This window comes from Grampus griseus, assembly GCF_964374135.1.
Source record: "Grampus griseus genome assembly, chromosome: X".
Lineage (NCBI taxonomy): Eukaryota > Metazoa > Chordata > Mammalia > Artiodactyla > Delphinidae > Grampus > Grampus griseus.
The window spans coordinates 13464657-13483240 of record NC_138999.1 but is presented as its reverse complement, the minus strand read 5'-3'; the positions used below and the strand labels follow the sequence as shown (position 1 = coordinate 13483240).

At 45.6% G+C, this 18584-nt stretch overlaps 1 protein-coding gene across 4 annotated transcripts in view; it reads left to right on the top strand.

Moving 5' to 3' along the window:
• Positions 1-18584, top strand: part of CTPS2 (CTP synthase 2) — a 109065-nt gene that overhangs the window by 71692 nt on the left and 18789 nt on the right. For all 4 annotated transcript variants that reach the window (XM_082681879.1, XM_082681880.1, XM_082681878.1 and 1 more), the window contains 3 exons: positions 4318-4414; positions 15672-15727; positions 17730-17826. In XM_082681879.1, coding sequence (XP_082538005.1) covers positions 4318-4414; positions 15672-15727; positions 17730-17826 — 250 coding nt within the window. The remainder of the gene's footprint in view (positions 1-4317; positions 4415-15671; positions 15728-17729; positions 17827-18584) is intronic.

The window sequence follows — 18584 nt, the reverse complement described above, 5'->3', positions numbered from 1 at the left end:
CCTGGCTATTGTAAATAGAGCTGCCATGAACATTTTGGTACATGACTGTTTTTGAATGACGGTTTTCTCAGGGTATATGCCCAGTAGTGGGATTGCTGGGTCGTATGGTAGTTCTATTTTTAGTTTTTTAAGGAACCTCCATACTGTTCTCCACAGTGGCTGTATCAATTTACATTCCCACCTACAGTGCAAGAGGGTTCCCTTTTCTCCACAGGACGGGGTTAAAGGAGCAGCTGCTTCGGGGGCTCTGGCTCACTCAGGCCGGGGGGGGGGGGGAGGGCGGGGCACGATGCGGGGCGAGCCTGCGGCGGCAGAGGCCAGCAGAACGTTGCACCAGCCCGAGGCCGCCATGTGTTCTCCCGGGGAAGTTGTCCCTGGATCACGGGACCCTGGCAGTGGCGGGCTGCACAGGCTTCTGGGAGGGGAGGTGTGGACAGTGACCTGTGCTTGTTCACAGGCTTCTTGGTGGCGGCAGCAGCAGCCTTAGCGTCTCATGCCCGTCTCTTGGTGTCTGCGCTGATAGACGCGGCTTGCACCCGTCTCTTGAGCTCGTTTAGGCGGTGCTCTGAATCGAGGGGATTCAGAGAGGGTCCTTGCGCCCCCAGAAACAATCGTCTCTTGCCTCTTCGGCAGCTCCAGACTTTTCCCCGGACTCCCTCCCGGCCAGCCGTGGCGCACTACCCCCCTTCAGGCTGTGTTCACGCCGCCACCCCAGTCCTCTCCCTGCGCTCCGACTGAAGCCGTAGCCTCAGTTCCCAGCCCCCGCCCACCCCGGCGGGGGAGCAGACAAACCTCTTGGGCTGGTGAGTGCCGGTCGGCATGGTTCCTCTGTGCGGGAATCTCTCCGCTTTGGCCTCCGCACCCCTGTCGCTGTGCTCTCCTCCGCGGCTCCCAAGCTTCCCCCCGGCCACTCGCCGTTTCTGCCAGTGAAGGGGCTTCCTAGTGTGTGGAAACCTTTTCTCCTTCACAACTCCCTCCCACTGGTGCAGGTCCTGTCCCTATCCTTTTGTCTCTGTTTATTCTTTTTTCTTTTGCCCTACCCAGGTACGTGGGGGAGTTTCTTGCCTTTTGGGAGGTCTGAGGTCTTCTGCCAGCGTTCAGTAGGTGTTCTGTAGGGGTTGTTCCACGTGTAGATGTATTTCTGATGTATCTGTGGGGAGGAAGGTGATCTCCACATCTTACTCTTCTGCCATGTTGAAGGTCTTCCTGGCCTGGACATCCTTCCACTGAGTGTGTGATGGGCATCCCTGGATGAAGCCGCCTGTCAGTTCTTGCTCTGCTTTTCTCCTTTCACTGCCGTACAGGGCATCATTTAGAGTTGGAAGCTACTTCCGTCTGCTCCCCCATCTTTTGTCTACCGTTTTATTTGCCTCTCCAGTGGTTTCTATGGGAGCGTATTTTAATCGGAGGGTCACCGTGGCAGTTACACCTTGGGATTTCTTTCTGTGCTATCATATCAGCAGAAGGTCTGATATATTGCTTTTGAAAACAGCAGGGATAATGTGAACTAATACCCTAGTGGAAGGCCTATACAATATATTTCACTATTTGGGCCTTCAATTTGTATTTTCATTAAAGTAATTAAGTGTTCAACAATTCCAAAAAAAAAAAAAACCCAACAATTCCAAAAAGCCTATAATGAAAAAATTCAGTAATCCTCACCTCCTGTCTACCACACTCAACTCTTATAGCTGTTTCTCCTGATAGTTCATGTTTCTAAACAATGTTCTCATATTGCTCTTTCAGGAATTTCCAGACTTCCCTCTATGTTGGAGGAGTGTTTAAGACCCTTAGGCAGCCCTGTGCCCACTGCATTTAGCTTTTGGAAATATTTCTTTTGGAAATATTTTCTGGCCTTCTGTTTGTCAGATTCAACCCAAGTAAGCAGTAAGGGAGGATTCCTGTTCTTCGTTGGGTCATTTGACTCCATTTTCAGTGGTTTATACCAGAACATTCCTTGAATTCCAAACATGCCAATAACTGAACAAACTACATTAAAAGACTCTTCCTGAGTGGAGAAACCCAGTGCCGGAAGTAAGGCTGACTTAAAGCATTACAGTACACTTATAAGAAGAAACCAGGGGAGTTTATTGCTGTGGTCTTCCTAAAGGGTTCAGGTTGTCTTCAGCTGAAGCGGAAATTGTAGCTGTGAATCAACCTAGGACTTCTTACGAGTCTGTGGCAGGTAATGTAGTCTTATCTGTCCTTTCCTAGAAAATACCCAAGGGGCTGAAAGCTAAACAGCTCAGTTTTCTGAACTGGAAGCTGATGCCCTCTCCTCACCTCACTCCTGTAATACTTAATCTAGCCGTAATTAGCCGACCCAAGAAGATAGGAAAGACACGCCAAGGCCAAAAGCACTTCAGAACCAAGCGCTCCATCTGCCAAGGGGTGTAGTCAAGTTTTTTCTCCACCCCTTCCTCTCAGTGACTCTTAGAGTGTACCCGGGCCACAGGGTTCAAATGGCTCAGAAAGTTCTTCTGGAGCACTGATAAGATCATACAAGTTCTTGGAAAATTCTAGTTGTCAAGGATTCCTGTAGAGCAACATGTGGCAGTTAGGGTATAGAAAAAACAAGGAGAGGAAGGTTTTATGAGAGGAAACTTGAGCAATTCCATTAGAACAGGTTAACTCACCCAACTGTAGTCTGTTCTAACAGCTTAAAGATGAAATAAAACCATGAGATTGTAGTGAACAGAATTGCGAAAATAGACCATTGGCTAACAAGAACAGACTTTTCATAAAAATCACATGTCTGCATTTCTGAGAGTTAATCCTAAAGATAAATCTGAAATTATTTGGTCTGAGTTCATTCAATCATCCCTGCATTCGTTCAGTGCATACCAGATGCCAGTTCCATGTGTGCTAGGGGCTGGGAATGCGATGGTAAAAGCAAAAAGTGCCCCAGCTCTTAGCGATTCACAGTCTAGCGCACAAAGCACTCTACACACAAACGGAGGGGAGCACGGTGACGGGGAGCATGTTGATAGAGGACCCTGACTAGGGTATGGCGCCTGCTAATATCAACTCCTGCGGAAGCTCATATTGGATAGTTGAGCTAAGAGCTTAAGGTTAGGGATGGATTAATTTAGGAAAAGAGGGTAGGGGAGTGGGAGATGTTCAAAGTCTCCATGGTGGGAGGAAGGAAGATGCACTTGAGGAACTGAAGGAAGGCTCAGCGACCAGAGCTCAGGGTAGGAGGGGAAAGTCACCGGAAGTGAGGCTGAAGGGCTAGGTTGGGCCAGTACCAGGCAGTCAAGGATTTCAAGCAGGAGAAACACCACGACCACTCTGCCTGCAGTGCGCAGGGTTGGGGGGACATGTGAATGTGGGGCATGTCTAGTTGGTGAGCTCTGGCCGCAGTCCAGGTGAGGGGCTGTGGTTTGGGTGGTGGTGGGAGCTGTGGATGGATGCAGGAAGTCTAGAGCCGGTAAGTGGATAGGACTTGACACATTGGAGATGAGGGAGAGGGAGAGATCCAGGGTGGCACTTAGGTTTCTACCTATGGAATGTGGTAGAATGGATTATATATATTTTTTTTCTTTAATTTTTTTAATAAGAGTAACCCTTCGAGGGGGCTTCCCTGGTGGTCCAGTGGTTAAAGACTCCATGCTTCCACTGCAGGGGACACACGTTCGATTCCTGGTTGGGGAACTAAGATCCTGCATGCCACATGGCATAGCCAAAAAAAAAAAAAAAGAATCCTTCTAAATGATTTTCTGCAAATAAGTTCAGTTGGCTCTCCGTATCCATGGGTTCGGCATCCGCAGATACCGATAGCTGACTGTATTAGGCCGTTTTATATAAGGGATTGGAGCGTCCAAGGATTTTGTTATCCAGAGGGGTCCTGGAACCTGTCCCCCTGGATACTGAGGGACCACTGTACTTCTGGTATCCTTTTCCAAAATGGACAGATTTGCTTATGGAAAATCTTTAGGGAGTGGAGTGGGCGGTGGGAGAGGGTTGTTATTATAAGGGACGTGAAGACCAAAGCGGAAGGTCCCAGAAGGTGAAGTGTGAACATCGCCTGGAACTGACACTTTGACTAATGACAGGAGGGAGCTTATAAAGATGCTCCTGAGAAGTTTTTTACCTGTGATTTGAATGAAAGATGAGCAGCAGAGATGAAAAGGCAGCATACTGTGAGGAGTGTATAAAAGCATGACCGTGTTTGAATAGGAAGGTTGGAAGGAACGATCGGATTTTCTTGTTTAAGGAACATCCTTACCCAGTGAGCATCCCCTAAAAGTAAAGCTTGAAATGTGGGAAATTACGTTTTTACAAGATGGCAAAACCGGACTTGTTTTGTTTTCTAAGGTGATTGATATGCCGGAACACAACCCTGGCAATTTGGGAGGAACGATGAGGCTGGGAATAAGAAGAACTGTTTTCAAAACTGAAAATTCAATATTAAGTAAGTTTCTCAGATCATTTGTTTTATAACATGGCAGGCATCATTTACATGGCCGTGCCTGGCCACAGCCCTCCTGGAGCTCTCCCGTCCCGCCCCTGTCGCCCCTTCCCTGCCTCTGCACTCGCTGGTCCTCCTGCTTCCCCATTCCTCTCCCTGAAAGGGTTGGTAGAACACACATGGATGCCCCTCCTCATTTGCCCTCCGCCACACCCTGGCCAGTGGGCTGCTTTGTGCTTTCCCGATGCTCCTGGGGTTGACCCTGTACCAGGACAGCCCTGATTCCAGCTCAGTTCTTTCCAATCCACTGTTTTCTCCACTGCATCGAAACCAGCTCCCTGTTTAACTGTTTCATGTCTGACTGCTTTGAGCCGCTAATTTTTGAACTTCTTGAGAAGGGGGCCAGTTATGTCTCAGAAGTCTATTTCTCTGTTCCCCGAGTGGCTCCAGCATGGGGTAAGGAAAATATGACATGCTTCACTGTCTGATACTTGCTGATCTTCTAGTCCCGATAAGGTTATTCTAATTTCTGTGGAACTTTTTTCCATAGCTTAACATATGATATGAGAATAACTTAATGTAACCCCAAAACCCTTAATTCAATTTGATAAATGTATCTCAGTGCCTGCTCTGCGCCATATGCACTGTGCTCGATTCTGGAGATAGTACAGCAGTGGCCGGGACAGATGCCTGCGCTGCTCACCTTCCCCCCTCCACCCCCCACCCCGCCCGTCCCGGATGCACAGGAGGGAACCCAGGTATCTCGGGCGTCCAGCATCATTCCTGTGAAGTTATAAGAATACCTTAGAAAAATGCCTTCTTCACTCAAAGAAGAATAAGACTAGAAATATGAGGTTCTCCTTTAAGGCTGATAAACAGCTTCTAAGGAATATAAAGCTTCCTAGCAAGAAGGAAATTTAAAAAGGAAAAGTTTTAAAGTGCACACATTTCCCTACTCTCTCTGGGTGAGAAGCCAGTGTTCTTTAAGTGACTTTTTTCTTTAAGAAGATAAGATTTTTTTCTCTTTGTGGGTATTAGCAGCAATTCTTTGGCTTTCAGATGTTTCTAAATACTTTGAAACTTTGTTCAAATAGTGGTCTAAGAGGCAAAAATGGTTAGTGAGAAATTTCATCTTTTAAAATTGTTATCTACTGTAAAAGATTCAGTTATAATCGTACTAAGCTTTTTAAAAAGAGCATTGTGTTCAATATATTTAAAATTTTTACCTGTCTTGATGGAAATAAGACTGATTTAGGATTTGTTTTTCTTTACAGTAGACCTGAAAGTAGCATCGATGATTTTTATGAATCTTAAACATAACACCAAAGTTTGTTGCTTAATTAACATCTTTTGCCGGCCTTGAAAAAAAATTTTAAACAGCTCTATTAAGATGTCATTTACATACCATACAATTCATCTGTTAAAAATGTACAACTCACAGAGTTATGCAACCATCACCACAGTCAAATTTTGAACATTTTTATCACCTCAAAAAGAAACCCTGTTCCCTTTAGCTATCACCACCACCCCCTCCAGCCCTGAGCCCATTACCTTAATCTATAGTTTTGCCTTTTCTGGATATTTCATATAGATAGAATGGTATGATCTCTGGCATTTGTGTTTGGCTTCTTTCATTTAGCATAATGTTTAAACGTATGTGTACATTATAGCATGTGTCAGTACTCCATTCCTTGTTTTTCTAAACTTTTTCTTTTTAAGTTTTCATGGTCTTTTCTAAACTTTATCTATCAACCTTAGTTGTTTTTTTTTTTTTTTTTTGCCACACCACGTGGCATGCAGGATCTTAGTTTCCCGACCGGGGATTGAACCCCGGGCCCCCTGCAGTGGAAGTGTGGAGTCTTAACCACGGGTCCACCAGGGAAGTCCCTATCATCCTTAGTTTTTATATAGTCTGTTATAGTAGCAAACTTTTTCATGTATTTAGTCTTCATGTCTATTATTTGGACATATATTTAATTGAGTTAAGGAACCATAATATACTGATTCATTTCCATTTGCTAAGCATTTCAGGTTGTTTCTGTCATTTTGTTAGAAAAATGCTGATGTGAACATTTTGACCCAGTGTTCTTTTGTTCTTTTGATTGTTTCTTTAGGATAGATTTCCAGGAGTCAGACTATTATGTCAAAGGGTATGAACACTTTTACAACTGATAATTTTGCTGGATTGTTTGAAAGAAAAGGTGAACCAGTTCATAATGATGTTAACTGTAGTGTCGTGTCCTTGCTTTCTCTAGTCTTTTTGCTAATATTTTTATTATTTTTCTTCTTTTTCTATTAACAAGAACAAAAAGGGCCTTGTATTATTGTACTTTAATTTGCATTTGTTTTCATTTCTACAAAGTGGAAATTTCCCCTTTCCAGATGTTGGTTTACTTGTTTGTATACCACCCATGTCTGAAGTCTCCACCAGCACTTAATATGGGAAGAGAGAGGTATACCAGCCCAGAGTCTCTTACCTAGATGGTCTAAAGCAAGGGTTGGTAAGCTTTTTCTGTAAGGGGCCAGATAGTAAATATTTTCAGTTTTGGAGCCATATGGTCTCTGATGCAACTACTCAACTCTGTGTTGTAGCGTGAAAGCAGCAATAGGCAAATATGCAAGTGAACGAGCATGGTTGTGTTCCAATGAACCTTTATTTATGGACACTGAAATGTGAATTTCATGTAATTTTCATGCATCATGAAACATTCTTTTTCTTTTGTTTTTTTTTAACCATCTGAAAATGTGAAAACCATTCTTAGTTCCAGAGCTGAACAAAGACAGGGGAATCCTGTTCTGCCTTGGGGTTGCCACGGCTTACAGAAACCCCGTCTAAACAAAAGAAGCACAGGCTGAAGCAAGAGGCCAAGGCTGCAAGGCTGCTACCCTCCTGGGGAGCGTTCAAGGACATCTCCCCACTTGTCCATTTGCCTGCCTAAATACCCTATTTAGTGACAGAGTAAGGCCAAGACGGCTTTCAGAAGCCGTTTGGTCCAGCCTTTGTACTGTTCACCTGAGCCCACAGGTGGAACCCTGTGGGGCCCACAGGGTCCCAGGAGGGCCCACAGGTGGAACAGCTCGCCATGGGTGGGTGCGGGGGACAGGCCTCGGCTGCTCTTCTCACATTGTTTCTAGTCTTCTACTGGAACACGTGGCCCTGGCTCCACAGCCCACCGTTACGATCACTCTCCAAAACGGGACTCTTTAAACACACATTTCAGGATTGTGAAACTTGTCAAACACCTCAGATGTGTATATTTTACTGCATGTAAATTACACCTCAGTTTACAAACCACACACATTTTATCTGGGAATGTAGATGGTAGGACTTGTCTACTTATAGTGATACCATTACTTGGTTGATTAACTCATTAGATGACTTTTGAAAAGCAGGGGGATATGGTACAAAGCAGTTAAGTCTTTTTTTTTTTAAACATCTTTATTGGAGTATAATTGTGTGTTAGTTTCTGCTGTATAACAAAGTGAATCAGCTGTACATATACATATATCCCCATATCTCCTCCCTCTCGCGTCTCCCTCCCTCCCACCCTCCCTATCCCACCCCTCTAGGTGGTCACAAAGCACGGAGCTGATCTCCCTGTGCTATGCCGCTGCTTCCCACTAGCTATCTATTTTACATTAGCAGTTAAGTCTTAAATGGGGTGCTTTGAAGAGTGAGAGATCTAGATTGAGGTGTGGCTAGAGATGGAGGGGGTCAGGCTCAGGTGAGAGGGGAGCCGGGGAGAGCACCGAGGAACTTTGGTATGAGAGGGTTTTAAGACTTCAGAAACTTTATTGTTTTGCTTGTGGCTCTCAGCTGAGTGTGAGAGCTGGGAACATACTGAAGTACAAAGCAATACAGGCAAGGTTCAGAGCTCATTCAGGGCACAGCTGACAGCCTTTTGAATAGTGTGTCCAAAATATTATAGGTCCCTGGCTTAATTTTTTTGGTCAGGTCCCAAGTATGTTGCTAAGACATCCAGGAAAAGAAGCCTGTTTTGTCTGTGCCAAGTGTGGTCTTTGAACCGAACTGCCACCAGCGGCAGGAACACATCATTGGGACCATTCAGGCAGCGTGTTTGAATACTGCACAGTCTGGTGTGGGTGTGCGCTGGTAGGAACGCTAGAGTAAACCCAGTTTAAAGCAGTCCCAAACTGTGTATGCAATCCGCCTGACTCTGCCCTCCAAACCAGCACCCTTGCACTCGGGGAAGCAGAGGAGGGAGAGGGCCAGCCCCTGAGCACGGTGGGGCTGGGCCGTGGGGTCGTTAAAGGTGAGTGGATGCTGTTTTGCCCTCCAGGGGTGTCCGGTCCAGTGGCGGATGCAGCATGATGTATTGGAAGGAATTAGGAGCCCCCTGCTGTGCAGTGCGCACGGCTGGAGACCAGGTCCTGGTGATTTCCCATCAGAGTTCTGACGTGACCCTCATCCTCAGGGCAGGCGACATGGGGACAGTGAGTTGATGCTGGCAGACGTCCGCTGGCAGAGGAGGCTGGGAAGAGCTCCTCAGGGTGACGCCAGCTGCTAGTGAGTGTGGCAGAGTCTAGGCTGCAGGAGGCCAGCGAAGCTGTCTGGACGCAGCAGGTGAAAATTGAATAGTTTAGGAAAAAACTTAGTTCCTTTTGGGGACCTTGTCTGCATTTCCTCATAATAAGGAGAAGGACTTGACTGAAAGCCTTGGTTCTGCGTTACTGTAAGAGAAAGAGGTTTTTGTTTTGAGAGGACAGAGGCAAGAGGCCAATTAGGAAGGTATTGAGTGAGTCCCCGTATTAAGGATCTGGGTAAAATTCAAGGCATTGGAAATGCAGAGTGGTTTAATCTCACATTTGAAAGAACTGAAAGACAGGCGGATAAGGGGAAGAAATTTTCAGGCTAGAAAAACTGCTTGTGCTTTCTTATCTCTTATCCAAGCGTTGATAGACAGAAACAGCTTCTAGTTCCTTGTGTGATTAGATTGTTAGGAAGTTTGAGGAAAAAACCAGCCGCACAAAAAACCTTGGCTGGGTTAATGAGGTGATTTATAAAACAGTTTGAAAGAGATCACTAGGGAGTTAGGGACCCAGAAGGTCTGTGCCACGGTAACATGTTGCGCTGAGACAGGAGTTTGAAAGGAGCGTGATGGGCCTCGGGAGAGGAGTGGGCCAGCCTCCCCGTGGACAGCCCACACTGGGGGTCCCTCTCTCCCCGGCTGCTTCTTGCCTTTTGCTGGGGCTTTCCCAGCAAAGTGTATTCGTGGATATGGGGGCTCACAGGTCTGGGACATAGCTCCTTTAATTGTAAGGGGTTAAAGCATTTATATCCCCCTTACTGGACCAGCTCTGTCCTGAGCACTTCACCTGTGGGAACTCGGGAGGTGGTTACAACCCAGCCCCTGGAGTCACACCGCCCCATCCCCAGCTCTCAGTCGCTGGCTGTGTAGCTGCTCACCCTCAGTTATGCATCTAGAAAATGGACATCAGAAGAGCTGCTACCTTGTGGGGGCCTTGTGAGGGCTAAATCAGCTATGCACGTGGGTCCTTAGAACAGCACCTGGCACAGGAAAGCACTATTCCAGTGCGACGCTGCGATCGTGACTGGGGAGGGTTTATCGTATTGACCTGTGATTCTCTCAGAGCTCGGGATAAACTTCAGTTAGTGGCCTGTGTTAAGAATGGGCTCTCACGGGGCCAGTGGCTGGGGAGGAGAGGTGAGCCGAAGGGTGGGGGGCAGGCAGCCCTTTTGTCTTGCAGGTTCTCTCAAGCCCCTCCCTTCTGGTTTCCTGGCTCCCCAACCTGCTAATATGGTCTAGCAGAAGAACGCAGAAAATCTAAGAAAAGAGTTTAAAAAAATGCGATGAGAATACTAAAAGGGGGGGTGGGGGTGGGAATAAAAGGAGATACAAGCAATGGAAAAGCATGTGACCCTGCAGTGCAGAGTTAAAGGGAAGGACTAGCATTTTTAAACTAGAAAATTAACATTTTCATAATAGAAAATTGAGCAGAACATGAAAAATAAAATTAGGGTAAGGGGAGGAGTTTAGATACTTAAAAGAAATGAGATGTTTTCTAAAAATTAAAGGAATGATCTGCTAAAATCCAAAAGTAAAAGATGGAGAAGGAGAAAGATACCGGACCGTGCACTTTCTAAGTATCGGTCACTAGGACACGATGGGCATCTTTTCAGTTATGCCTGTCAACACCCCTGGGACCCAGCCGCATTTTGCACGCGAGAACGGTGTCGTAGCATGGCAAAGTCACTTGTTAGACAGTCACTGAGCTGATTTCAGAGCCCGAACTCCTGACCACCTCACTCTGCCAAATGGCTGGACCTTAATCAGAGGGGACAGAAACCCCCAAACAGCTCCCAGAGCTGAGCCTCCTCGCACTGAGAGCCCCAAGACAGGCTTCCGCAGGTTTCAGGAGGAGTGTCTTGTGGAGGAGAACAGGGAGTGAAGAGCCCACCCCTGGCTTCTGAAAGCCAGTTGAAATTAGGTGCTTGACTTCAGGAAGGACCCTGTATCAACCTTGGACTGAGCAGCTGGGCCAGTAGGCCCCGGTTGGGAATGTGAACGAGTTACACAGCCAAGTGTGAGAAATGCCATGGCTTGAGCTCAACAATCAATGGCAGTTAACAGTGGGCCTCAGAGTTAGAGAGGCCATAGGGAATGGTGGGGCCTGGGGCAAATTGACAAGCACTTGACCCATCAAAGGAGTAACTGCTGTAGCTGATAGTTGCATGAAGGACTGTGGATTGATTCACTGTTGCCAGTCTTCTAAATTTTTAAGAGAATCTGGAAATCTAGAGTTTTATGAGAAATCTTCTGATTCTTAAATGTTGGCAACATATTTAAAAATTAATAACTGTGTGTCTGCCGACACTGTGCAAGCCAAATACACCAAAAATCTGCACTCTGGGCAGCCTCTTGGGATCTCTAGACAAACACCAGCAAATCCTTGCACATACAAAGAGAGCTCTAGCTCCTATAATACCTAATTAGTACAGGGCAAGGTTCTGGGCAGTCTTAAAAGTGAGTCAAATTAAGACACGGGTGCAGCAGTTAAAAGATATTTGTGCAAAAGCACAGCAGGTATTCTGAGAGAGAGGTAATGAAGCCCATCAAGTAGTGATTTTAGCTTTATTGCACACTACGGGTGATTTCTTCTGGCCCCCTGGAAATAGGAAATGTGGAGGCCCGGTGAAAGGTAAGGATCGGGAGGTGTAGAATGGGAGCATAAGGCTGACGGCTTCCCGGGGAGTGAAGGTGGGAGAGGAAGGGAGGGTGTAAGCGTGGGCGGCCGTCCCCAGTGGAGGCCGCAGGGAGTCCAGGGAGGCGGGGCAAGGGGAGTCCAGAGAGGAGCAGAGGTCACAGATGGGGGATGGGGGCGTTACTCCAGTCCTCACTGAGGACAGATCTGCTGGGTTGTTCAGTAAAATGACAGGAATGAAAGCTGGGTTGCAAAGGGTGGGGATGGGGTGTTAGATAAAGGGGGAGTCAGAGGAAGAGGGAGTGGTGGCGGCAAGAATGGGGCTGTTTACCTTTTACTTTTTAAAATTTTAGTTGTAAAACACACATAACATAAAATTTGTGATCTTAACCATTTCTATGTGTACAATTCAGAAGTGTTAAGTATATTCACATTGTTGTGCAGCTGATCTCCCAAACTTTTTCATCTTGCAAAACTAAGACATTTTACCCATTAAACGACAACTCCTGATTCCTCTTCCCCCAGCCCCTGGAAACCACCATTCTGCTTTCTCTCACCAAGAATTTGATGACTCTGGGTGCCTCATATACGTGGAGTCGTGTAGCATTTGCTTTTTGTGGCTGACATTTCATTTAGCATAAAGTCCTTAAGGTTCATCCATATGGTAGCATGTGTCAGGGTTTCCTTCCTTTTTAAGGCTGCATAATATTCCATTGCATGTATATACCATTTTTGTTTATCCATTCACCTGTCCACGGACATTTGGGTTGTTTCCACCTTCTAGCTTGTATAGCTTTTTGTGGGGGAAGTTTTTGCTCTGAAAAGGAAAGAGAAAGGTTCAGGTTCAGACGCTAGGATTATTAACAGGAGGGTGGGGATTGGCAGGACCGTTAGTGGGTTAAATATATATTATATATGAGACAGAATCTACCCAGTAGCAAATTAGAGAAGGAGAAGGTGTAATTCGGCAGAGTTTTTGTTTCCGACGATGCTATTATATGCATTGTTGGTGTCTTGCTGCCTACGCTGAGAGTGTTTTGTAGGTCCTAAGACCTTATCAGGTGTCTTTCTCTAAAGCTTTGCTGCTACGTGCTTCTTAAGTGAACATTAAGCTTATGTGCAGTTAATCTCTGTTGCATTTTATTTTGTCTCCAAAAAGACTAGGACAGGAAGGAAGACCATGTCACTTTGTCATCGTTGAGGATGTCCCCTGTGCCTAGGCTTACCACATGGCACGTGTGCTCAATAAATCCGTCCAGAGAAGCGCTCCTAACAACATGGCATATCTACCCCTTAGTCTTTTCAGTCCACAGCTGGATACAGTCTGCGTCCAGCTGCATCCAGCATCTCGCTTGTCATTGATTGTCCCCCCAACAGCACGTTCAGTGATACTGTGGCTCAGTGGTTACTGACGAGGAATGCACAGGGAGTCACTTGGTGCTTTGTAAAAACCCACGTGCCTGGGCACTCTCCTGAGAGCATCGAAATCAGAATTCCTGGTGCCAGGGCGACCCTGCAGTGAGAATTCTTAGTTTTTGATTTTAAGGTGTTTTCATCTGGTAACACTCTGAGCTGATTCTCAACATATAGTTTTAATGGAAATTTAAATTTTTTCTTTTTTCATGGATATGGCAATGGATTAATTTCATAAATTCATTCTTGATAGATTTGTCAGTGATTAAGAAAGATTTTGAATGCACAAAACAGCATTTCCAAAGTTCTGAAAACATGTTTCATCGTGTACCACGTACACCCCCTGCCCCATATATATGCTTCATTCATTAAACAAATATGTATTGAGTACCTGCTTATATGCTAGACACTGGTCTCAAGAATTGAGGGGATGGGTCCCTATCTTGTCTATTATCTTGTACAACTTATGTTCTAGCTTCCACTCTTTCTGTTTGGATTTCATAGTCTAGAGATAACAATACCAGTCACATGGTTTACTTACTGTTTTAAGTGTTTCACATGTTTTGATTTATTCAGTCCTCACAACAACGCTATGAAGTAGAGACTGTCATCACCCCAATTTTACAGATGAGGAAGCTGAGGCAGAGAGGTGCAGTAACTTGCCCAAGTCACACATCCATTACATGGTATAGTGGAATTTAAAGCCAGGCATTCTGGCTCCAGAGTCACTATACCTCCCCTCTTCCTGTCACTTCTGGGATTTCATAGCAAACACAAAGTTTGCCTTAAGCCAGGCAGCAGGCACAAGCCACACAGGTTCAAAAGTTCGTCAATATCCTGCTAGTCCCGATGACTCAGATATAATTCCTCAATATAATTCCTTATATCCTAATTTGGAGGTTTTTGCCCTTTTTGTCACCATCTCTATTAGTATTGGCAGGCTCTGTTATTGGATTTGCTTAGTCATCTGTCCTAATGAAGGAAGGAGAGAAGACATTTTGGACTCTAGGAGGAAAAGATCAATGACAAAGTTAGAGGTCAGAGGAGAATCAGAATCCTCTCAAAGTTAGGTCCAGATGTTTCAACTGCTTTTTCTTGTAACATCAGAGTATAAGTGTTTCCATTTTCTCCAACTGGGCATTATTGTGCTATCATCTTCCATTTTTTCTTTCATTTTTATGAACCGATAGTTTGAGTACAAAGGGCTCTGTCTTGAATGACCCCCTGGCAGTGGCATGTTGGAGTTCTCTCAAAGGAGCTCCCTGCCCCCACTATGCCCATTTTTCTTCCAAGGCACATACCTAAATACTCACTGTCATTAACATCGCCACCAGGGAACTCAGTTTGTATGCGCAGAATTGCAAGTAGAAGTTCAGTCATGATAATTGATCACACTTAGTCATGGAGAATACAGCCAGTTTGAGTTTTCTGTATCCAAGTCAGAAGCTCAAGCGAGATGTGAGACATTTGGTCTCTTGGTTGAAACATCCTGTTCCGCGGCCTGATGACACCTTGGAGAGTCTGGCAATCCCCTGCCTGTGGACTCGAGCCCTGCTCCTGATTCTGCTGGGGTTCAGCGATGTGTTCCAGCGCTGTCGGCAGGTCTTCCCGTCCCCTGGCTGTGAGCCTGGGGTCTGCGTGCTGAGAGCCGGTGCAGAGGGAATAGTCATCGGCCCCTGTGCCTGCTCCAGTGCTGTGACCCACTTGGCCATCCTGCTTCTCTACGTGCTCCATGGGCCCTGTGTTCTTGAGAGGTGCCTGGTGACAGACCCCGCTCCTCTCCACCTCACACTGGGGTCACTGGGCGTCCCACTGGCCCCCGTGTCCATCGCCAGACAGGCTGTGCCCGAGATGCTGCCCTGGGCTGCGGCCCCCACTGCGACACGGGCCTGTCTAAGCAGCCGCGCGTGTGATTCTCTGCCACACACCCCTGGTTGAGAACTGTGGGTGGAGATGTGCTCTCATTCCTGCCAGCAGCCCTCCGTTCCTGAGGCGATGCTGGTTTCCGACTGTCCCCTGCTAATAACGCAGCAGGTCACATCTTAGTGGTTACATCTCTGTCCTCGTTTTTGTTTTCTGGAGTAAATTCTTAGAGGTCAAATTTTAGTCAAAGGATAGTCATATTTTTAAGGTGGGGTGTAAACCAGTGTGGCCGGTACCACACATGCGAAAGAAGAGGCGGCTGGTGTAGTGGAGAATGCGTTGGGCCGGGAGTGAGGAGGCCTGGGCTCCAGACAGGACGGCATGGCCAGCGGGGCGGGGCTTTGGGCAAGTCCTTTGGTTTCGTTTCCCTTCCCTTGGTTTCATTTTCTTCTTTTGTAACATGAGCCCCGTTGTGAATCTGCACAGTGGTGATGGTGCCGATGTCACTGGGGCTCTCCGTTCTGCAGGCAGGCGTATGAAAGGAGGGCCTCTGCTGGAGTCCGTGGTGGGCTTCCCTCTGTGCACTGCTGACGGCTTACTTGAGAATTGCTTCAGGGTTTCAAAGAAGCTATGGCTGTCCTATAGGAAAAGAAAATCGAGATTACTATCTAGAGTCTGGTTCATTTTTAGACCTCTGATAGACGGATGGAGATCAAAGAGATTTCCCCCACACAGATGCCATGGATGTGGTTCCAAAGCTGATTGCTACAATATTCATTTCACTTTCATATGTTTGCAGGGAAACTTTATGGTGACGTTCCTTTTATAGAAGAAAGACACAGACATCGGTATGAGGTATGGCTGTTACACTGAATTACTGTGGAATATAGATGCTTAGTGTGAGGAACCCCAGTGATCACAAGCGGGCCTCTGGAGAAGCTGTCCAGCCTGGTATCCATAGGGCTCAGGGGAGAAGTGTCAGATTTCCCAGAGGGGGCGGGTAGGGGTGGGGAGACTCTGGTCTTGGCTTTCCAAAGGCAAAATCTTTAAGTATCTGCACATGGGACATTTCAGGGCTCTCTGTTACCCTAACTGCTGTCTCTTAGACCGAGATAAAGTTGTTATCCTTATCCTGAACCTCCTGCCCTTTATTTTGGCAGAGTTGGGAAAAGGGTACTTGCATCTTCTGAACCAAATGCCTCTCGGGATAGGGATGTGGCTCTGGGTATCACATGATGGACTCTTGGTTTGGGAGCCTCTTGGAAGCTACATTGAGCATGAAGCTTAGTGTCGCATGATGAAGAGGAGTTATTGTTGAGATTGCCGCATGAGAAGCCTACGTTCCCCAAAATGCAAATTGTCTGTTCAGGGATTAATTGGTGTACCAATTACATTGCTTTTGACTGTGAAGAGTCAAAATTCCTGCTCATTATTCACTGATACCAGCCTAAGCAATAAGGAAATTTGTTATCTCAGGTAACAGGTAGTCCAGAGGCTTGGCGGGCTCCAGGCATGGTACAATCAAGGCTCTTGCTTTGTCTAGGAGTCCCTTGGCCCTACCCTTTTCTGTGTGTCTGCCTTGTCCTTAGGCTGGTCTCCCTCATAGTTGTAAGATGGCTGCCAGTGGCAAGTGAGGCAACATGCATCTCTCCTAAACCTGATTGGGTCAATTTAGATTACCTGCCCACTTGTGAACCAGTAACAGTTCAACTGCTATATATATATATATATATATATATATATATATATATATATATATATATATATATATATATATATATATAATCTCACATCTTCTTTTTCCATCAGTGGACACTTACGTTGTTTCCATATCATGGCTATTGTAAATAATGCTGCAGTGAACATCTTTTTGAATTAGTGTTTTCACGTTCTTTGGATAGGTACCCAGAAGTGGAATAGCTAGGTCATATGGTAGTTCTACTCTTAATCTTTTGAGGAGTCTCCATGCTGTTTTCCTTAGTGGCTGTACCAATTTACAGTCCCACCAGCATTGTAGGACTTTTCTCTACATCCTTTCCCACATTTGTTATTCCTTGTATTTTTGATGATAGCCTTTCTCACAGATATGAGGTGATAGCTCATTGTGGTTTTGATTTACATTTTCTTGATAATTAGTGATGTTGAATATCTTTAAATGTACCTTTTGGCCATCTGTATGTCTTCTTTGGAAAAAGGTCCATTCAGATCCTCTACCCATTTTTTAATTTTTTTTTTTTTTTGGTGTTGAGGTGTATGAGTTCCTTATATATTTTGGATATTAACCCCTTATCAGATACGTGATTTACAAATAACTTCTCCTATTCAGTAGGTTGCCTTGTTTTGTTTGTTTGTTTGTTTTGGTCATGCTGCGTGGCTTGCGGGACTTCAGTTCCCCAAGCAGAGATTGAACCCATGCCCCTGCAGTGGAAGTGTGGAGTCCTAAGCACTGGACCGCCAGGGAATTCCCCGCCTTTTTGTTTTGATGATGGTTTCCTTCGCTGTGTAGAAAGTTTTTAGTTTGATGTAGTCTCACAGTCCTACTTTTTGAAACTCATCTTTGGGGAGGAAGGTGATGTCCGCGTCTTACTCTTCCGCCATCTTCCCTGCTTTTTTTTGAAACTCATCTTTGGACAGTAGAAGGTGGGCCTCCCAAATGTAAGGGCTGTGATCCAACTATTTCTCAGGTTCATCATGAATTTAAAAATAGGCTTTGAGATTTGAATATAAATAGAAATTAACTCCTAGTTAGAGCATCACCGAAATGGAAAATCCACCCAGTTGGTGGAGGACATTTTCATAAGCTGATACGTCTGTATTGCTCTGCTGTCCAAAGACACTTCATTTCTTGCTTTTCCAGGTGAATCCTAGCCTGATCAACCAACTTGAGCATAATGACTTAAGTTTTGTAGGTCAGGATGTCGACGGGGAGCGGATGGAGATCATTGAACTGGCAAGTAAGTGGGCTCTTCATTTTTGAAAACTTTTGTGGTGATTGTGGTGAGCTAATGTCTCTTTGTCGACTGTAAGCATACAAAGATATAACTTGAGACCCATTTTATTTGCTCTCCTTTTCCTCTCTCCTTTGAAATAAATATGCAGCTAAATAGAAATAATATGCACTAAGTATAAAGTGCATGAAAAACTAGATTGCTTATAATACTAATCATTTTGGGGCCTATTAGAGTGAACCTGCCATAAAATGATGTCGTGATCGGAGCCTACCAGATCTACCAGTAGTGTGCTTCCTGGCGTCCTTGCTCCCTTCCTGGGGTGTCTCTTGTTGCAGCTTCTGGGTTAGACGCTCTGGGAAAGGCAGGCAGCCCACTGTTGAGTAGCATTCTGCTTTCTCCCTCCTCTGAGGAAGAATGGCCCAGTGCCCCCTCACTACTGGTGACTGACTGTGCAGCACATGTGACAGTAATTTGTTAGATAAACCATCCTCGTTATTGAATGCTTAGTGTGTTCAGGATACTCTAAAAATGGTAGCATCGTTTTCTAGAACCTACCTTTTCCAATCTGTGTACTTTAGGCTCCAGATAACCCGAACTACTTACTCTTCTTCTAACTTTCCTACTGTTTGTTCCATTTTAGTCCACGTCACTGTGCTTCTACTTCAAATTCCTTTTCTCTGTCCCTTTCCTTTTCTGTCTCTCAACTGTTCAGGTACTTCAGAAGTCCCGAGCAGGGAGGAGTACTGAAGTTGGGAAAGGCT